The sequence below is a fragment of the Nesoenas mayeri genome (genome assembly GCF_963082525.1).
Source record: "Nesoenas mayeri genome assembly, chromosome: 3".
Lineage (NCBI taxonomy): Eukaryota > Metazoa > Chordata > Aves > Columbiformes > Columbidae > Nesoenas > Nesoenas mayeri.
The window spans coordinates 63,140,954-63,160,373 of NC_137544.1; the positions used below are offsets into that span (position 1 = coordinate 63,140,954).

Consider the following 19,420-nt stretch of genomic DNA (forward strand, 5'->3'; position numbering starts at 1 on the left):
TTGTAAAGTATTTATTTGAGTCATCTAAAAGATTCAATCATATTCAGTTTTTATAGTAATAAAACTCTAACCCCTCTTTTACATAAAAAAAGCTAGGTAATTTCTCAAATTTCTGAGCATCAGCTGAATAAACAGCAAACAGTTTCATGCTTAAGATAAGTATCCACTAAGAGGTATATAATACAGACTGAACTGTACTTGTATTCTTAATTCATTAGTGGAACTGTAAGGCCCTCTTCTGGATTATAAATTACTGCATGGGCAAGCACAGTGCATGGAAATAACAAAGCCAAGCAACGCTACAAGAAAATAAACATCTCAAGGATATTCATACTGTTACTAATTTCATTGCTTGGTTTTCACAGGTATCTGCCCCTCTCAGTTGTTATAATTTAGTAGCCGACAACAACTTCAACTTCCTAATGGATTCTTAATGATAAAGCATTTCTTATGCTAATATTCACAAGAGAAGCAGAAAGTCTAAAAAGAGTTGTGGAGAGTTTCTTCACAACTGGGTATGAAGATGCTGTGCAGCCAACCGATACTTGCTTATGCTTATTAGCAACCGCATACACAAACTGAGACGTGATTCTGCAAACATACCTGTCTGCACAGGTACGTGACTTTCAGAAGTTAGGTTTGAAAATTTGGCTTATGCTAAAGGGGGTGTAAAAAATAATGCATATCCATTAAAATGGTTTTATCTCAAATCTTCAAGGACTGTACAATTCCTTATGTGCCTTTTGATTAAAAATACACACAAGGAGTGTGAAGGTGTTACAAATGTAATCTTTCAAGACATTTACTTGGATTTGCCTAGGCAAACAGCTACCATTGAAAAGCAAGATGCTTCTCCACAGACAGAAGAAAATACTTATAATCTGCTGGACAGAATGGCATCGTTTTAATGGATCCCTCTGTCTGTAAACAACTGAACTTGAATCATGAATTTTCCTTTTTCTAAAAACAGCCCCTTATTCTTCTGCTTGGTCATGTATGATAACAAGAAATCACATACATAGAAACGCAGGAACAGGTAGTAAGTGCCCTATTAGTAAAAACTCTCTACAGAACATGAAGACAGTTTAATTGGACTGTACATTTTAAAAAAGAAGGATGCTGAAGAAACCTTCACCTATCATTTTTTGTTGTCTCCCAACAGTATAGGGCTAATTACGATGGTCCTTCTTCCGTACTTTTGATTTTGGTGCTGCCAAAAAGAAAAAGGGAGAAAAAACATCAGAAGTGAAATACAGTAATACCAGTGCCAGCATTCTTTTGCATGAGGTTGGGATCAAAATGGATCCATTAATGTGAAACCTACCGTTGGGATTTTCTTGTCTGTAGAAAGCTTTTAACATTTCCACTGCTTCTTTGGCACGATAGCCAGAAACACACTGTTCAAATGAGAATGATGTTCATGAGTGAATCTGAGAATAACATATTCTCTGCTTCAGAATAATGCCTTAAGTACAGAATAGTTGTAAACAACTGTACTGTCTATTCCACTAATTTAACCTGTACCTTTAACTATTTGGGTGTCAAAAAACCTCCTTTTCAAGCTGAACACCTAATATGTTTGAAAAATAGTATGTTGAGGCTGAGTAAATAATTTCCCTAATAACTTAAAGTTAGGCAGAACAAATTTTCTTAGTAACTTACATAAAATTTTAATGCAATCTCCAATTCCTTTCTTATTAATGTGTTTCCAACTTCATTATTCTTCAAGCACTTGGAAATGTAAGAAACATACACCTACGTATTTGTAGATAAGATTCCTACCAGAAAACATATATCCACACACCTATTCTTTATTCCTAACAGTCACCTCTCAGGCCTTGTTGGTCCTTCCAAAATATTTTTCCAGGGTATGAACATTAATGATAAAGTGTTTAAATGTCACTAGCACTAAATGAATCTCCACCCACACTAGAAAATAACAAATTACACCTATACATCCCACTGCAGTTGCCTACAGAAACAAAGGAAGGATTTGTAGTAGCAAGGATCTTCTCCCTTCTTTCTTCTGAACACACAGAAGAATTAAATACTGTGTGTCAATATTAGCAAATCAACACTCTTCCAGTAATGATTATATTAATTAATTCAGATGTTAGTCTCACAAACACCCTGACAGAAAGATGCTTAATATGTTTACATTGGACTGACAAACAATATCAACATCCTGACTGAAATTCTTTCCAAGCCTTGAGCCTTCAGTGCTTATTTACAATGCTGAAATGCTTGTTTTTTACATTCATTACACCATAAATGTTAAGAATGGAAAAGAACTCTTGGAACCCTAGTCAGTATCTTTGTATAAAGGCAGGATCATCTACAAATGCATATAATGTAATAAACATAATACTATAACTACTCTCTATATGTATGTATAGGTATACCAGCATAATGCTGTAAAATTTCTAAATTTATGTATACTGTACCTTCTCTGAATGCTTGTCTAGCCTTTCTTAAATAACAAAGATGCCTCATTCTCCCCAGACACTGTTCCAGTCCTTCAGTATCCTTACTGTTCAGAAAGTTTCCCAGTATCTTAAGTAAATCTCCACTGTTACTTTTGCAGTCCATATTTATTTCAGGATTTGAATTACATGAAGCAGATATAAGCTGATGCATTTTACCTCGTGTGCAGACAGACTGAGAGAAAAAATACAATTATATCCATTGTCTCAGCTAAAACCAGTAACTTAGTAAGTTGCTGTTGCTTGATCTTCATTGATTACATACTTGTAATATTTCTCTCCTTTCCTCCATGATGCATCCTTTTAGCTATTTTAAGACTGTCACTAGGCTTTTCCTCAATTTCCTTTAATCGAAGGACTTGACTTTAAAAGAAAATAATGTAAAAAATTTAAGTTTACTTGACTTCTGATCGTCTTTCATCTGAGTTCTCTTAAGCGGATGCATAACATTCTTGAAGCATGGTAATAAAGCGAGGCACAGCATCCTAGCTGAAAAACAAAGGAAAACATTTTATAGCTTACTTCAAATGGTTCTCCTGTGTCTACCATGTCATCAGATGAGATGCTCAAAACTGAGCCACAGCCTCCAAATCGCTCATTTCGACAGCCATATACGACCCGTGGAATTTATGTGAATAAGTTAAGGTATTAAGTTAAAGTGAAAAGCAAGCAGGAAGTAAAACAGTCTGATTTAAGTAGTCATTAAATTTCACTAAAACGTGCTTGTACTTTTCAAACTAAATTAGTTTGCACTACAATTCCTCTCTCATAAAATCGGAAGTTACTTCTGAGTAATGTAAGATGTATTGCTGAAGATGCACATTCAGCCTTCCTCAAAAAAGAGAAGCCTGAATCCCAAAGCAGAAGCATACAAAGCCCTGGTCTACCGATTGTTACAACATTCAAAACTGAACAGTTGACTGAGATTAGATCACTTTACATAAGAACAGATATCTCTAAAATGTATTTTTACATCCCCAAGGGAAATTGTTCTTTGTCATAACTGCACCATTTCTCTTTCATTCTTGAGTCCATGCAGTAAATGGAGGTGGGTGCAGGCTCTCAAACCTTAATGTGGTACCCCTCTTGGCTTTGCCTCACAGTGTCAAGCCCTTCTCTGCGGGCTTACTGCCAAAAGAGTAACATTTCAACATCTGGTTTCCCAGCATGAATAAGCATGAAAGGATACTCATCAAGCGCACAGCAGCTGCACACATGATACAAGGCTCTACAGTTACATACAATACTGTCTGTGGAAACACTTCTGTATAATCCCTGTTGTGTTGCTTGCACCAGTCAAGGACTCGATCGATTGCGACCATTTCTGCATGTCGAGTAGCCTAGGAGATAAAAATAAACATTTTCTTAAAGTTTGCAGTGATTTAGAGATTTAAGCTTCTCACTTATATGGCTAAAAAATGAAATAAAATGTAGTGTCATAAAATCACTCTTTCAAGTCAAAGGCACAATTTGCCCAACATCTAATTTATTAATAATGCAATTATTTTCACTCCCATTAAGGAAGTAACGTAATGCTTTCTAGAGGAGTCTCTTTTTAGTACACTTCTTTGCTGGTTCAAGTTGGAGGACAAATTTCAGCCAGCCCAAAGAGCAGAATAAATACCCAGCCCAGGAAAGAGCATATTCAACCTCAGTCTCACATGTGGCACAGACAAGATCCACAAGCGCAAAACAGTTTTTTCTTCTACCTGTCCCCAGGTAGAGGACTCTGCTCAGAAGTTCTCTGTCATACTAGCATAGTAAGACAAGACATGAAAGCTCTACTTGAGAGTTAAGGGACACACAACAGCCCACTAGAACAACTGATCTAGCCCACTGTGCTTCCAAGAGCAAGAATGCACGCTGGGTTACTCTCCCTGGAAATACTAAGCAGCTGCTCCTGGCTGGTACCTTTTTCTCCCTCTGTCAATGTTACTGTGCCTGCACAGAATAAACATGCTGTGAATACACAATAATTTCAGTACATGTCTGGAACTGCTTGGCCTGCAGCATAGACACACTATTTTCGGTCTGCATCAGGTTTAATGGTGCCTGGGAATACATACATGTACAATAAGTCCCTCAAGTAATAGGCAGGGATTGCAGCATATGCCTGATTACAAAAAGACAGAAGAATATTGATTTCTTTTTTTTTTTAATCCAAGTTGACTGAAGGATGAATATCTCAGAGGTCACTGCAATAGGTATGGCACAAAAACCTGAACAGAAGAATGTGCCAGTCCCGCTCTGAAATGTCTGCAGCGGTGTGTTTTGCCAGTCAAATGTCACAGCAAAAATAACAGAAATTACTAGTTATAAAAGGACTCTACAGTTACAAAGCCTCATGCTAATTTTAATTAAGGCTGTTAGTACTTTCCTTCTTTTTAATTTATTCTGAAAAAAGAATGGTTTTGACACGGGCATTAGACTAAGACTTCATCAATCCAAATTATACTTCTACCTCTGCTACATATACCTTTGTGTGACCTCGGAGAGCTTCCTCTCAAGAGACAAACTTGGGTTAATGTTTAGCACTGTGAAGATCTGTGATGAAACCTGTGAGATGCTCCATGTGGCAAAGGACTCATGAATAAATAAGTTAGTGGTAAGTTTAATACTGTTTAAAAATATTTTAAAACTCCTGCACAGATCTACACTGCTGATGCCTACATTAGTAAATAGTGCAGTGCCAGAGGAGTGTATTTGTAGAGCAAAACAATGCTGAGGACTCAACACCAATTCAGAGGAGTTCACACTGGCCTAGCTCCAGTTTAGTCCCAAGGACGGTATATTCCAGGCAGCAGCCAGTGTGCGTTCAGTATGGTCCCCGAGTGCATCACTTCACTATAGCTTCATCTGAGAGGAATACAGTTTGCCATCTCTGAGACACAAACCAAACCATGGTAAGCAGACACAATGAAGAAATGTATTCCATGAGTGCATTTGCAATCTGAACTAAGATAGCAATGAACCCATGGAATAAAAACATGGGTCCGAATCAATATGTACACGAGTCCTCCAGACCTACTAGTGAAATGTTGCCTGGTTGAATAAATGAGATCACACAGGTGAAGTGTCAGTGCACACACCCTATGGAGCCACAAAGCACAATGCTCGCTAGCAGAACAATGCCTCAGAACTACTACAGCTACCATAACTAAGAAATGTAAGCTGTGGCTATTCTAGTTTTGTGCCCCTCGGATCAGAAGAGACATGAATACCAAATTGTTTTTTCGACTCCCAAGCAGAAATTGAAAACATATAAAGCAAGAAGCCTTCATTACTGGAGGAAAACATGCCTCTAACCTATGACACTGCTTTATACTAAGTACATCAAGTAGCTTTTAGGCATCTGCTGATCCTAAGAGTAAAAGTTAAGAAAAGCCATGAAGTTGCTCTAAGTCATACCAGCTTCTGCAGTCATAGAAGACAGCTACACAAAAGAGATTACACCTAATACAGAATATTACTAGATCCCAATGCATCCACATCTTAAGTAATACATATGGGTTTGGTCATGAAGACATGGGAACACGAGGACAAATCCACCACAGGGTGACAAAGGATTATCCAAGTTACAGAACTGCCTGCATACGAAGACTAACTAGACTACAGCTCTTAACGTGCTAGATACAGTCATTAGTTTTCCAAGTAAAGATGGCTACGGTAGAGGTTTCTAAAAATCAAGAAGAATGCAGAAAAGCAAACAGTAAATTGTGATGTATTGTTTCGCATAAGAAGCAGGCATCCAATGAAATTATCAGGCAGCAGATTTAAAACAAACAAAAGGAAGTACTCTGTCACAAAGCAAATAATTAAATTGTGGAACTCATTGCCACAGGATGCTATGGAAGCCAAAAACGTAAATGAGTTCAAAAAAGGTTTAGACAAATTCATGGAGGATATGTGCACAGACAGCTATCAGAAACAATGGTCCACATGCATTCTTGGGCTCTGGAAGTGCCTACGCTATTCACTTTTAGAAGTGGAAATTAAATGCAAGGGGAAGGGTTATGCTATTCTCTTCTTGTTTCTCAAGCTCCTTCCTTAAGCATCTGCTAAAGGTCCCTCTTAAAGACAAGATATGGGGGAAAAACTGACTTTCTAGGTCTGTCTTAAGATTTTGTATTGTATTAAGCTATGATGAGGTGGTATTTTTACTTATTTGCTGTGTGTAAAATAACATACAGACAACTTTCATTTTGCATCACTGACTCAATTCAAAAGCTTCTATAAGCATCTACTTCTTTTAACTTGCGCAGCCTCACATTTTAAAGCAAAGAAAACAAAAGCAGGTAAGAATAGCAAGGTAAAAAGAGAATTATTGGAGAGTAGCAAATGGTGTTCCAAGAAGAAATTATTTGAAGCTGATGTCAGTGGGAAAATAGCCTTGACAAAGCCTTAAAATAGTGCCACAAACTGCGGCAAATGTTTTATAGGCAAATGAAGATATCATCAGTTCTCTGAAAAGCCTGCTTTCTGAATCTTAGACAAGAATTAACAAGGGAGAGTGAAGGGGGCCAAAGCTCAAAGTTCTATATTAACTTGTAGCTTCATTAGCAATTTAAGAATGTAAACAATACTTCATTTTCAATTATTGTGTACTGTATTTGCATGATGATTTGGGCAAAGATGTGCTACAATTGACCCAACAGGAGACAACACAGAGGAAGAATTCTGCATGTATCAGCAAAGGACCTAAGACAGAGAGCATTTTAGTGGGAAGCAAATGACTGCATCACAAATAGGAACAAAGATGTGAAAAAAAACCCAAAACAAAGCAAAGGCTGGGAAAGGTCACATATGCTATAAGGATGAAAATTTTCATGTTGGTCTGAGGAAAAACTGTGAGCAAGCAAGTGTGGGAGATGCCAGAGGGAACACAGTACCAGCACAAGCTTGTGAACATATTGCCAGGCTGTTGAAAACGAGTGTCTCACATGGACTGTTGTTGCACTATTGCCCAGTGAATGCAAGTAATGACATGCCTAACTATTTTGACATACTGATGCTGCAGCCGCGCTCCTAAAAAATTTAAATAAATACAGCTGTATATAAACTACCCTCTTCCAATACCAACATATTCCAGAAGAATGTGATGATGACGAATAATCTTGCAAATAACTCCCATAGAGGGAGCGGCAGTATCTCTGACATGAATGTGTTCAGTTATGGAGGTGCAGGGCAGAAACAAAGTCTGCATGGTGACAGGAGACAGGTTGAAGAAATCTGAGAGCTTTCTGCAGTTAAATCTTTTTGCCAAAATGAGCAGTTTAGGAACAGAATGAAAGAAGGTACAAAGAAGACACTACCTGCTCCCAACTCCAGTCAGTTAGATCAGAAGATGCAGGGAGTTACTTAAGGTAAAGATGGAATTTATTTCATGCAAAGCCTAGTGGCAAATTGGTTCCTGAGCAAGGGCAGAATTGTAGGGACAGACTGCAGATCTAACTGCATAACTGATGACTTCATAAAAGTGGGAATAAAGTTTTCAGGGAGTGAAAAAAAGCCAATATATTATAACATTACATTTAGGAGGTCAGAAAGCAAAGGCTGAAGGAAGAATTGCCAAACATCAAACATATAAAACAAGTCGCATAAAAAGTAAAAATGTCTTGAGATAAAACATATGAAAAAGGAATTAGAACTGCTATAGTGACCTTGAGATGAGGCTTAAGTATAATTACAGTGCTACTCCTAAACAAAATTAACATTTTGTCTTTTCAATAAAAATAACGTGGAGAATGTGGTCAAAGGACAGAATGAGAGGATGAAAGCAGAAATTACAGTGTATGAGATATAGAATTAGGACATTAAAATAATGAAATTGCCTAAGGCACAGAAGAGGGATGAGGGGCAAAAAAACAGGTTGATATATTATCTCCATCAGAAAAATACTAAAGAGCATGAGGCTGCCGATCTCATAGCAATGCTTTTAATACATCAAGGGAGAGTATCATAGGACTTAAACCTGTCAGAGCAAAGAGTCACCATAATAGGAAGGACACACAATCCTCACATCTATAGATCAGGATAGTCTCAACAGCAAAACAGGCAACAAAACAAACTTTGAAGGTAATATAAGGACTAGTCTATAAAAGAAAAAGGAAACAAAATACAGTGTGGATTTACATAAGACAATCGACATTAAATTAACCTAGTAACTTTCTTTAACAATTTTTTTCTTCTAGGCAAGAGAAACACCAATTTCATCTCCTTGAACTCCTACAATGCATCCAGCACAGCTCAACATAACATGTGAAATTACTGTCAGTCTGGGGAAAACCACACAGCACAAGCAATATAAAGTAAGCAAGCAAAAAAGAGAAGTTGCCAAAGATGCTCAAAGATCATTTTGCTTAAATATCTTCAGTTATGACATTGGCATTAACTGGAGAAACACCAACAGAAAATAGCTGACAATGTGATGCCTTTCATATGATTAGCATCACTGAAGAGGTGGATGGCCTTACAGATCAGAGTAAAAAAATCAAAACAACAAATGAAGAATAACAAAACAGCATGAAAGACCAAGGAAGCTCCAGAAATGATGGGTGGACTTACTTCCAGGGAGAATAGGAAGTATTATTGCTATCGAACAAGGCCCAGGAGAAAGTCCATCTGGAATAAAGCATATGGTTCTGGTTAAGTGAATCCAAGAGAGATGAATCAAAGCTGGAATGGAGAATTATTAGAATGAACACAGAAAGCAAGCCTGTCTTCTGAGAGGAGATTAAACGGTTGGCTTGGGGAAAACAGGGAAAAACGAGGCAAAAGGGAGTATAACTTTATATAACTTTGTATAAAATAATCTCCAAGGTATGTAAAAAAAAGAAAAGGACGATGCTGGTACAAGAACCGAGATAGAAACAGACTATAAAAAGTTTAGAACGGGAAATCAGATGTTTTCTAGCCCTCTGAGGAATGATGTTCTGGAGAAGTCCTCCAATGTGAGCTGGGACAAGAAATTACTTTTAAAATGAAGCTTGGCAAATTTATGATGTCTGCTGGAACTGCCGCAATGGTTGAAGAGGTTTTTTTTCCCCCAAGATTGCTCCTAAATAATGCCAGAAATCATTAGGAGAAAACTGAAAACAATTTCCTGCATTCACATTTCCCAGCAAGTGCCCCTTTCAAGTTCATGTTTTCTTTTAGACTATATGGAGCAATTAAGTATCTGACATAAAATTTAGAAGCACCAAGTACCCAGCATTTCCAGTCACTGTAATATAAGCATTTATGAAAATTAAACCACAAAATAACTGAACTTGAGCTAAACAGAAATTGAAAAAACACTTTCAAAGACAGTAAGAGTTTACTGTTTCCAAAGCGCAGCTGATTTTTTAAAATCTGACTACTTGGGTTGAAGCATGTACCTTCAGACAACCCTGATGTTAACACCAAAGAAGTCCAAAAGCTTCCCTAATAATTTTAAAGTGAGTATTTTAAGTTGATTCTGATTTTGTTGTCTCGTTGTTTACGTTCTGCCTGTTTAATAACATGGGATTTTTACATAAGTTTAATATCTCTGGCACAATTTTCCCAAGAAGTGTCTGCTTTCCCACAGTGCTTACACTGATTTAACTTGAAACACCTTGCTTCTCTGTCATCTGGCTTTCTTGAGTTAGATTGGAAGTATCATCATGAATTATGGATTGTCCTGTGGCACTAATTAGCATAATGATTCATCTTTACTGTTACATTTTTTATCTTAAAAAACCTCATTTTTACCTTTTATTGTATTTTCAGATTTGAGACATCTAATATAAATTACAGCCAGATTCTGCAATCAGAGTCATTTCTACAAAACTTCCAACTGTATAAAATATCTGTAGGTTTTAATGGGTCTCACAGCATGTGTAAGGTCTGATTTGATGGGTAAAATTGCAAGCATGAGGTCTAAAGTTTACAGGCAATATCTTTTTAGAAAGAAAATTTTGTCAATTGAAGAATTTATGTAAACTAGACATGAGATTTTTGTTACCATACAGATTCTGTAACTCTACACAACTTCCCAACTCCTTGTCTTCCCCCTGGCCCTTCCAAAATGAGGCTATCATTTATTACTTTATTTGTACAGCAGTTTTCCTAGAATAGCAACAGAGCTGGATTTCCAATTTATATTTAATTGTTTTTCAGGTAAGTGTATCACGTAACATGAAAACACTAGTTTGCTAGAATTTAACAGAAAGGCTGCACAGGTCACTCCTACAGAATCATAGAAAGTCCTGAGGTAGACGGGACCCACAAGGATCATCGAGTCCAATTGCTGTCCCTGCACAGGACAACCCCACAGCTCACACCGTGTGTCTGAGGGCATTGTCCAGTGTCTCCTTGTACAGTGTCAGGCTTGGGGCTGTGACACCTCCCTGGGGAGCCTGTTCCAGTGCTCCACCACCCTCTGGGGGAAGAACCTTTTCCTAATGTCCAACCTAAGCCTCCCCTGGAACATCTTCCAGCCATTCCCTCGGCTTCTGTCACTGGTCATTAAAGAGCAGAGTTTGGCGCCTGCCGCTCCTCTTCCCCTTGTGAAGAAGCTGTAGACAATGATGATGTCTCCCCACAGTCTCCTCTACTCCGGGCTGAACAAACCCAGTGACTTTAGCCACTCCTCATACAGTGTCCCCTCCAAACCCTTCACCAACTTCGTAGCCCTCCTCTGGACACTCTCTGGCAGCTTAATATCTCACTCTTCCCTCGCTCATAACCCCCGGGTGACTCTAAAGGCCTCCAGAGAGCAGGTCTGAAACCCAAACACCTCCCGGGGACGACAGAGTCTCCAGTCTGCACCATGACTTTACGATCCTCCCCGCTCCGCTGTCTCCCGTTACTCCTGGCACCCTCCCGCTGTCTCCCCGCAGCTGGGCGCCGAGGTGGCACCTCCCCAAAACCGCCCGTCCCTCCCTCAAGCCCTCCTGCGGTGACGGCCCAACCGCGGCCCCGCCGGTCCCCGCCCCGGCCCGGCCCCACTCACGTTCTTGGTCTCGTTGACCTCGTTCCTGCCCCTCCCGATGGCCTGGCCGTTGTGCACCAGCAGGCAGCCCACAGGAACCTCCCCGCACTCCAGCGCCTCTTTGGCCTGCGGGACAGACGGACAGGCGCGGACAGACAGACGCACGGCACGGGACAATGTTACTCGCGGAAGGCACGAGCAGGCGTTAACGAAGCCCAGCCCTCTCGCCCCCTCGGCGCTGCCGCCAGGGAGGCCCCGGCCCGTCCGCCCCGAGGCTCCCCGCTCCCCGCAGGCCTCCTCCGGGGCTCCCGGCCGCCCGCAGCCCTCACGGCCGAGAGGTGCGGCGGGAGCGCCCCGAGCCTTGCCCGCCGCCCGCACTGACCATGTCAAAAGCCTGGTCCATCCAGTGTAGGGTCGCGGCCTCCTCCTCCATAGCCGGCACCGGCGGAGCGCGGGCGGTGTTTCCGGACGGCGAGGTACGGCGGGCGGGGCCGTTGCCCCCGCCCCTTCCGCCGACACGGGAGGCGAGGGGCGGCCGGGCTGGGCGCGCAGGATGCTGCGGTCCCTGTGGAGTTTCCTCAAGCGGCACAAGAAGAAATGCCTCGTCCTCGGCACCTTCCTCGGCGGTGAGTGCGCGGCAGCCGGGCTGAGGGGCGGTCACAGGGGTCGGCGCGAGGCCGGCCGTGGGGCCTCTCCGTTCCCGCTGGAGCGCTCCCGGTTCCCGCAGGGCAGGCCCCCTCAGAGGCGGCGCTGAAGCTCGGTCGCTGAGCCCGACGAGCCCCTGCTGGTAGGGTGGGTTCCCTGCCGGGAGAAAAGCTCCTTTGCCCCGGGGCGAGCCCAGCGCCGGCCGCTGGCGTGACCGGCCCGGCGGTGCCCCGGGGCCGGTTGGCCTTGGCCCGGCCCCGCCGGCGCGGTGGGCTTGTTGCGCCGGGAGGGCCGTGGGGCGGCCCTTCGCCTTGCACCCACCCACCGCCTTCGGGGCAGCCGGGGGGGTAGCGGGGTTTTCCTCAAAGGCAGCGGGGAAGATCTACACGTCCTCTCTGTCAGTCTGTAAACACTGGGACTCGAGTTGTCTGCGTGTGCTTGCGGCGGGTGTTTGTGTTGCTTTGAAACATTTAACCGTGTGAAGTGCGGGTGATGTTTCTATTATTATGTTTAGAACGGAGGCTGAAAGCCTGTACTTTTAAAAGTGACTTGTGCATTGAGGTGAATCGTCAAATGTTAACCAGCTGTAGACACAAAACTTTTCTGGAAACGAAGACATATTAATTACGCAAGTCGTTCTTTCTCCCTTAAGGCTGTTGTCTAACCGGTAGGGTGGTTATGGTCTGGTAGACTCCTCCTTTCCTTGAAATTATTATAAGGTTATTTTTTTAGTTACTTTTAGAATTTGATTTGTAAGAACACCCAGGACTTATCTCTTGTGTTTAATAATAAAATGTGTATCTGTGCAGCTGGAGATTAGACACTCCTCAAAAGGTACATCCATGTCTTTGCATGCTCAGCCATCAAATCTACTTATGTTACTTATATCTTATGCAAATGACTCAGAATTAAATATTACAGAGATGTTAAGGAAAGTTTGTATTTGTTTTTACCCACTGGAACTTGCCTGAACAGTTAAATGTTCTGAGGGCTGCAGGGTTTTTGCAGTATGTTTTTTTCCTCATGTTCAGGTGAGTCTCTTGTGGAAGTGAATGGTATATAGCTATGACTTGCCTTGGTTGTTGTGTCCTCTGCATCCTTTTAGCATGATTTCCTTCTAAGTTTTTTCCAACGAGTGCTGATTAATACATGATAAGAGGTTAGACGATGGTTACTGAAGTACTTGTCAGACCACTTCTCCAGTTCACACCTTCACCTGCAGGTTTTCTGACTCTGCAAATACAGCATAACGTAATGTTTACCAGTTTCTGAGCCACCACACTTACAGCCCACCATGTTAAGTAAACAGATTTGCTTTTGTATACCATGCTGTAACCTGCAAGCTGTTCCCCCTTGCCTTCAGCTGTCTTTGTGAGAGTGGTGGGTGGAGAAATGGGAATAGTAAAAACATAAGTTGTCCCAATTTTAGCTAGAAAATGTGGATCAATGTCCAAGTGGGAAAGCAGATAATGGGGAGCTTGTAGTCTTTATGGCCTGAAATCCTAAATCAGTCATGTATAAACAACACTCTGCCAGCCTGCAAACCATCTTAATATTACTGAATTTGCAGCTTTTTCCGTATTATTGGTGCTATTTACAGTTCAGTGTCACTTTCACTAAAATGCTACTGACTGAATGAAGTACACTTAAAAAAATGATCAGGGACTAAAATAAAGTCATTTAAAGTATGACTAATCCAAAAACCCCAAGATGCACCTCTTCTAACAAGCATTTCAACTTCTGACTGAAAATCTTAAACTGTGCCATTGTTACTTGCAGCATGGATCAAGTACCTGTTTCCTCAGGCCATGTTGTATTTGAGGACTCTGTAGATAACTGCTTTTTTGTATTTGAGACTCCGTAATAAATCAGGGCATCGACAAGCAGGAGAACGTTATTAGCTGCCACCAGCTGCAGCTTGCACCATGATATTTTAAGGGAGCCTGGGAGATGGAGTGATTTACTGCAGAGCACTGCATTACAGTTTTTCAGCAGCTGAATTGCAAGTGTTTTGGCCCTCTGTATATTAGTTATGGATCAGACCTTAAAATAACCCCAAGAGCTATGGTAATGCCACCACCAATGAGTCAGAATGCTGAGATCAACAACGGACTCTCCTCCAAAAAATACTATCTAATGTTGAAAAGTAGAATGCAACTTCATGTCGCTGCTTTTATTTGAAGGCAGAATATTAGGAAGTGGCTGAATGATTTAAGAAAAGCATCCAAATCTCCTCATTTAATACCAGTGACTGAAATCTACATCTACTTAGTGTGTGTTTAATTTTTTTATTTTTTTGTTTTAAGAGCTGCAGGAGCATTTTGTGGGCAGGATGGTATAACAAGGAAAATGGGATACCACAGGTTTTAACGATTTTTAGTCTTTAACTCACACATGGTCAGATATCAATGTGAATATTTAATGATTTTTTTCGACAGTATGGAAGAGTGTCTACATTGTTAGTGAAACAGTGTTGTGTTACTGAAGAATTACTGCACCAAAATCTGAGTTGGTTGGTCGCCTTTCTTCTGCTGAGATGGGTTCCTTGTGCATTATAAGTGCCTGTCATACTTAGTGTGATTTCCGTCAATCCCAACACTGCAACAAATTTGCTGCTTATGAAGATACAAAACTTGTAAAATAAGACCTCAAATTGAGGGAAAAGCAACTGGAATAGGTGTAATTTTCCCTTAACCATGGAGAAGGGTTGAGATGGCCTCAACTTTGCAAAAATCATGTGCAAACCCTTTCTTCAGAAGTCTGTTCTTTTAGCAGTATAAATTGCATACTAAAGAGACTTAAATCTCTTCAAGGAAGTGAAATCTAGTGCTGTGGGATCAAAGCCCCTAGAAATATTTAAAGTAGAGAGCGAAATAAGATAACAAAACTGCAAGGCCATGTGATGTTCACTTGTTCTCATTGGATTGCTAGATTTACCTTAAAGTGGTTTTTATCTCAGTGCTCAGCGTTCAAGGCAGATTTCAGTGCATATTACAAAATGATTCAGTGTTAAAGTTCTCACATTGCAGTAGAAGAGCAAGTCCAAGGTGTGTTTGCAATGTGTGGTTCTGATTTCAGCAGTGAATGCATTATTGCTCAATTTCATCTGTTGCAACCTTTGGCTTACAGAAAAGACAGTTCAGAAATCTGTCTGTTTAGCAAGGAAAGGTGTCTTGGTTTGTGAGTGTGGAGGCGTTAATAGGTTTTGGTGGGACTCAGTGGTGCCAAGGGAATAAGACATTAGTGCTTTTCTATTTTAAATAGGGTTTTCAACCATAATGGGGCATTTATATGTCAGTTGATGCATGGCTTCCTTGTACATAAGGACAAACCACAACTTACGGAGCTGTTTGCTCTAGAAGGGTGCAGGCTTCTGTGTGTCAGCCCAATTTCTACATAATGAAATTCTTAAAACTGGAAAATTTCCTTTTCTTTATTTTTTTCTGGGGGAAGTATGGCAGTGAGGGTAAAGCTTACATAGGGTTGTAAAGAGATTCCTGAAAACTTAATGCCTTCTAGTTACTCACCCTTCTGCTCATCTCTCTGTTCTACTTATGAAGAAAGGAGAGAGCTGAGGGAGAGGTAAGCTTTAACTTATGTGATGTGAGAAATATCCTATCTGAGGCCACTGGCGTGAATATGTAAGAGCCTGCTGATTCTGTAAGCTCCTTCCATTATTTGTGTTTAGCTGGGAAGAGACTATACAATGTTGCAGGCGAAGAGGGCTACACAGACAAATTAGAGCATTTTTATCTCAATTCACTGTTTAGAAGATTAATCAAAGTGTTGCTTCCAAAGTATATGGATTGTAGACCCCTGATGTGGGACAGTGCTGTGGTTTAACCTCTGCTGACATCTAAGCACCACCCACTCCATCCCTTGCTCTGGTGAGATGGAGGAATCAGAAAGATAAAAGTGAGAAAACTCATGGCTTGAGATAAAACCATTTCATAACTTAAGAAAAAAGAAATAATAATAATAAATTGAAGCAGAAGAAAGGGAAGAAATAAATGATAATAAAATAAAACCCAAGGAAGATAAGTGATGCAAATGAAAACAATTGCTTACCACCAACCAAGCAATGCCCAGCCAGTCCCTGAGTAGTGGCTGCCCCGCCAACCTCCTCCCTTGTTTTATATGCTGAGTGTGATGCCATATGGTGTGGGATATCCCTCTGGCCAGTTGGGGTCAGCTGTCCTGGCTTTGTCCCCTCCCAACTTTCTGTGCACCCCCAGCCCGCTTGCTGGTGGGGTGGTGTGAGAAGCAGAAAAGGCCTTGACCTGTGCAAGCCCTGCTCGGCAACAACTAAAACATCCCTATGTTATCAACGCTGTTTTCAGCACAAATCCAAAACACAGCCCCATGTTAGCTATTATGATGAAAATTAACTATCCCAGCCCAATGCAGCACAGACAGCCAATACACGTGTAAAAATATTTCACTTTGTACATCGGTATGAATTATAGTTAAAGATCCTTACTGAGGGTTTTGTACCTGAAGGTTCTGGCAGCAGCTGATGTAGTCCTTAGTTTGTACCACTCATCCATTTTTGAACTGTTTGAATTGGAAGTGTTGGGATTATAGTTGTTTGCATAGTTCACGATTTATTGAAGGCAGAAAAAGGTTTACGTAGAAATTACCTTCTGGTCAGTCTCATTATTGCTGAATTTTCCTAATTCCTGTTTTTGTTTCGAACATATGGGAAAGATTCAGTATGGAGTTCCATCTATACAACAGTTTAGCTAGTTAGACATGAGTAAAATGTTGCTGCTGCCACTTTTTGCAGACCTCCTGTCCCATACCAAGAGTTAAATTGAGTTAACGTTTTTCTTTTATGCATTTTTTAAGACTTTAATTTTATCCCTAACTTCTGCTAATTTTAGAAATATATATTTTTTAAAAATGTAAATTTTCATCCATCTCCAGGTCTGTACATTTCAGTTTATTTTCTCTGTTCTTTGTTTTTATTACCCTACATTTTTTCTCTTCCCAATATTTGTTTCAGTCTTTTCAGTACTAGTTGTTCACATTGTAGAGTACCAAATGTGCCTTATTTGAAAGGTAAGATATCTTTTCTCAGGGAAATTTCTTTTACTGATTCAGGTCATCACCCTTGACATTTTAATTAATTTTGAAAACATTATTACTGAGTATTACTTCGTCTATCGGCATTAAAATACTCAAGACCCACATATTCCCCCCAAAATAATATGCATCCCTTATGGTTTAAATTCAAAGAAAGGGGCTGAAAGGGCCTTTCTCATGTTTCTAAAGCAGCTTGTAATATGAAAAATCTCTCTGTAGGAGTCTATTTACTGGGAAAATATGGGCAGAAGAAAATCAGAGAAATCCAAGAACGAGAGGCAGCTGAATACATCGCCCAAGCCCGAAGGCAATATCATTTTGAAAGTAATCAGAGGACATGCAATATGACAGGTAAGATAAGGAAATAGCTACTGTTCTTGATCGGTGGAATTATTTGGCAATTTATAGTGCATATTGACAGGATGGAAGAAGAATAGAAAATGTAGGTGAATTAAAAATCTTAACTAAACACTAGTGCATAGAATCATCTTGCATAATAAAACCAGAATCTGGAGAACAGAGGATTGAAGGGATTTCTAGGGCTCATCTTAACCTTTAGTTTGAATGTATCTATAATGTTTTGATTTGAAAATATCTCTCTAATGCATACAAGTATACATGCAGGTTACATTTTTTTCTCACTTCAAGACTCTGTATATTGCCGTAAACTGTACGTGGTATTGAGGTGTGAAAGAGCACCCAGATTCAAACAATAATGAATTCACAGCAGGTTTATCTTCTGATAGCACGTTGTTGGTAAGCTACACAGAGAACTTGGTAGGTAATTTTGATTTACAAATAAGAAACATGTCAGCCCGTTAGTTCCCTATATTTGAACAGTTAAAAGGTACCTGACTAGCTGGGCAGCAAAAAGGGTAATTGTTTATATTACAGCACTGGTCTTTGGATTTTTAGAGAGGAGATGGTAGGGTAGAGTTTAACAAAATACTTGTCATTCTTGTAAATATAGACCATTCAGAATTATTCCTGTGAAACGAACTGGGGAGCATTTTCTTCTTCTGTTGGAATTTGTAGTGGCTTCTTGGGTGGCTGCAAAAGCTTTCTGTACATTGTGTTTACCCTGACATGGAATACCCTGGTATTTAATTGTCTTCTTTTCCATTTTGTAGCGCTGTGACTGATTTTACTGCAAGGACTGAGTTTTTCTTTGCCCTTTGTTGTAGTCTTGTCAAGATTTTTCATATTTTGTTGTTAGTATTTATTATGTTCTGTGCATGCTTGTTTTCCATTTCTTGTTCCTATCATGTAACAGCAGACTTGACATTGAATACTGTAAAATATTTTTGTCCCCATCAGCTTTAGGTTTTTGGGTTTGGTTTTGGTTTTTTTTAATGTACATTTCTCTGGTTTTCTTGTTGGGAAAAATACCTCCAAACCACAGGTCATTTTATTCTCATTTGGAGAAATGCAACAGTGTAGATTTTCACCAGATTTTATTCTGGGGATTTGAGAGCACCTATATGCAGATACACAGGGTGCGAGTACGTCTGCAGCCAGAGCCCACCGTGAGATTTAGCCATGTCAGGGCAGCAACCTTGACAGAGGCACACAGGTCGTTGCACTTCTGAGGACTCCCAGGGTTTCCTGTTCTGTTTCTCCTCTCAGCTTTACCTGGTGAGCAATGGGATTCACATTGTGTAGCAGCTATTGAGTGAGAACTGTGGGTAGGTTTATGATGATGATTTTTTTTTTTTTAATGTTGACACATTGTTTTCTTTTTTTCTTTTAATAACAGTGCTGTCAATGCTTCCAACATTGAGGGATGCCTTAATGCATCAATTAAATTCTGAGAGTCTCACATCTCTTCTTAAAAATAGGTAAGACTGTTTTGTTAATTGTGTTAAAGATCGCTTGTTCTGATCACAAAGTTGTTTTCAAATTATATGTTTATAACGTAGAGAGCACACAGGATTTTGGTTCTGTGTCCCATTGAGTCACTAGTTTTAAAGTATTTTGAAATCTCTACATAAATATTTTGTCACATTAGATGTATTTTGATAGGTATGGCTGGCATTTTTCAAACATTACAAGAAATCATAATTCCTTTCAGATGCTGCAGTGAGAACCATGGGTTTTGTTGATGTGCTTATTAGATAGGCAGATTACGTACTTAGAGGATCTAGTCCTCTCTTAAATAGGACAGAATATCTTGACTGAGTTGTTGATGTGTTTGTAAAAATGTAAAAATCTCATCGATGTCAGATGTGAATAGTAGTGAAAAGTATCTAACATG

At 40.2% G+C, this 19,420-nt stretch overlaps 2 protein-coding genes across 2 annotated transcripts in view; one reads left to right on the forward strand and one right to left on the reverse strand.

The window, feature by feature from the left end:
- On the reverse strand, window positions 1-11,962 carry ADAT2 (adenosine deaminase tRNA specific 2). The gene is made up of 6 exons (XM_080340948.1): window positions 11,819-11,962; window positions 11,458-11,562; window positions 3,673-3,823; window positions 3,006-3,112; window positions 1,325-1,397; window positions 1-1,210 (listed from the first exon to the last, which is right to left on the reverse strand). Exons 1-6 carry the CDS (start codon window positions 11,867-11,869, stop codon window positions 1,170-1,172), a joined length of 528 nt encoding a protein of 175 aa, XP_080197074.1. The 5' UTR covers window positions 11,870-11,962; the 3' UTR covers window positions 1-1,169.
- The window catches only part of PEX3 (peroxisomal biogenesis factor 3), an 18,288-nt gene continuing 10,747 nt past the window's right edge, over window positions 11,880-19,420 (forward strand). The window contains exons 1-3 of the mRNA XM_080342021.1: window positions 11,880-12,062; window positions 17,386-17,517; window positions 18,923-19,004. Coding sequence (XP_080198147.1) covers window positions 11,990-12,062; window positions 17,386-17,517; window positions 18,923-19,004 — 287 coding nt within the window. The 5' untranslated portion in view covers window positions 11,880-11,989. The remainder of the gene's footprint in view (window positions 12,063-17,385; window positions 17,518-18,922; window positions 19,005-19,420) is intronic.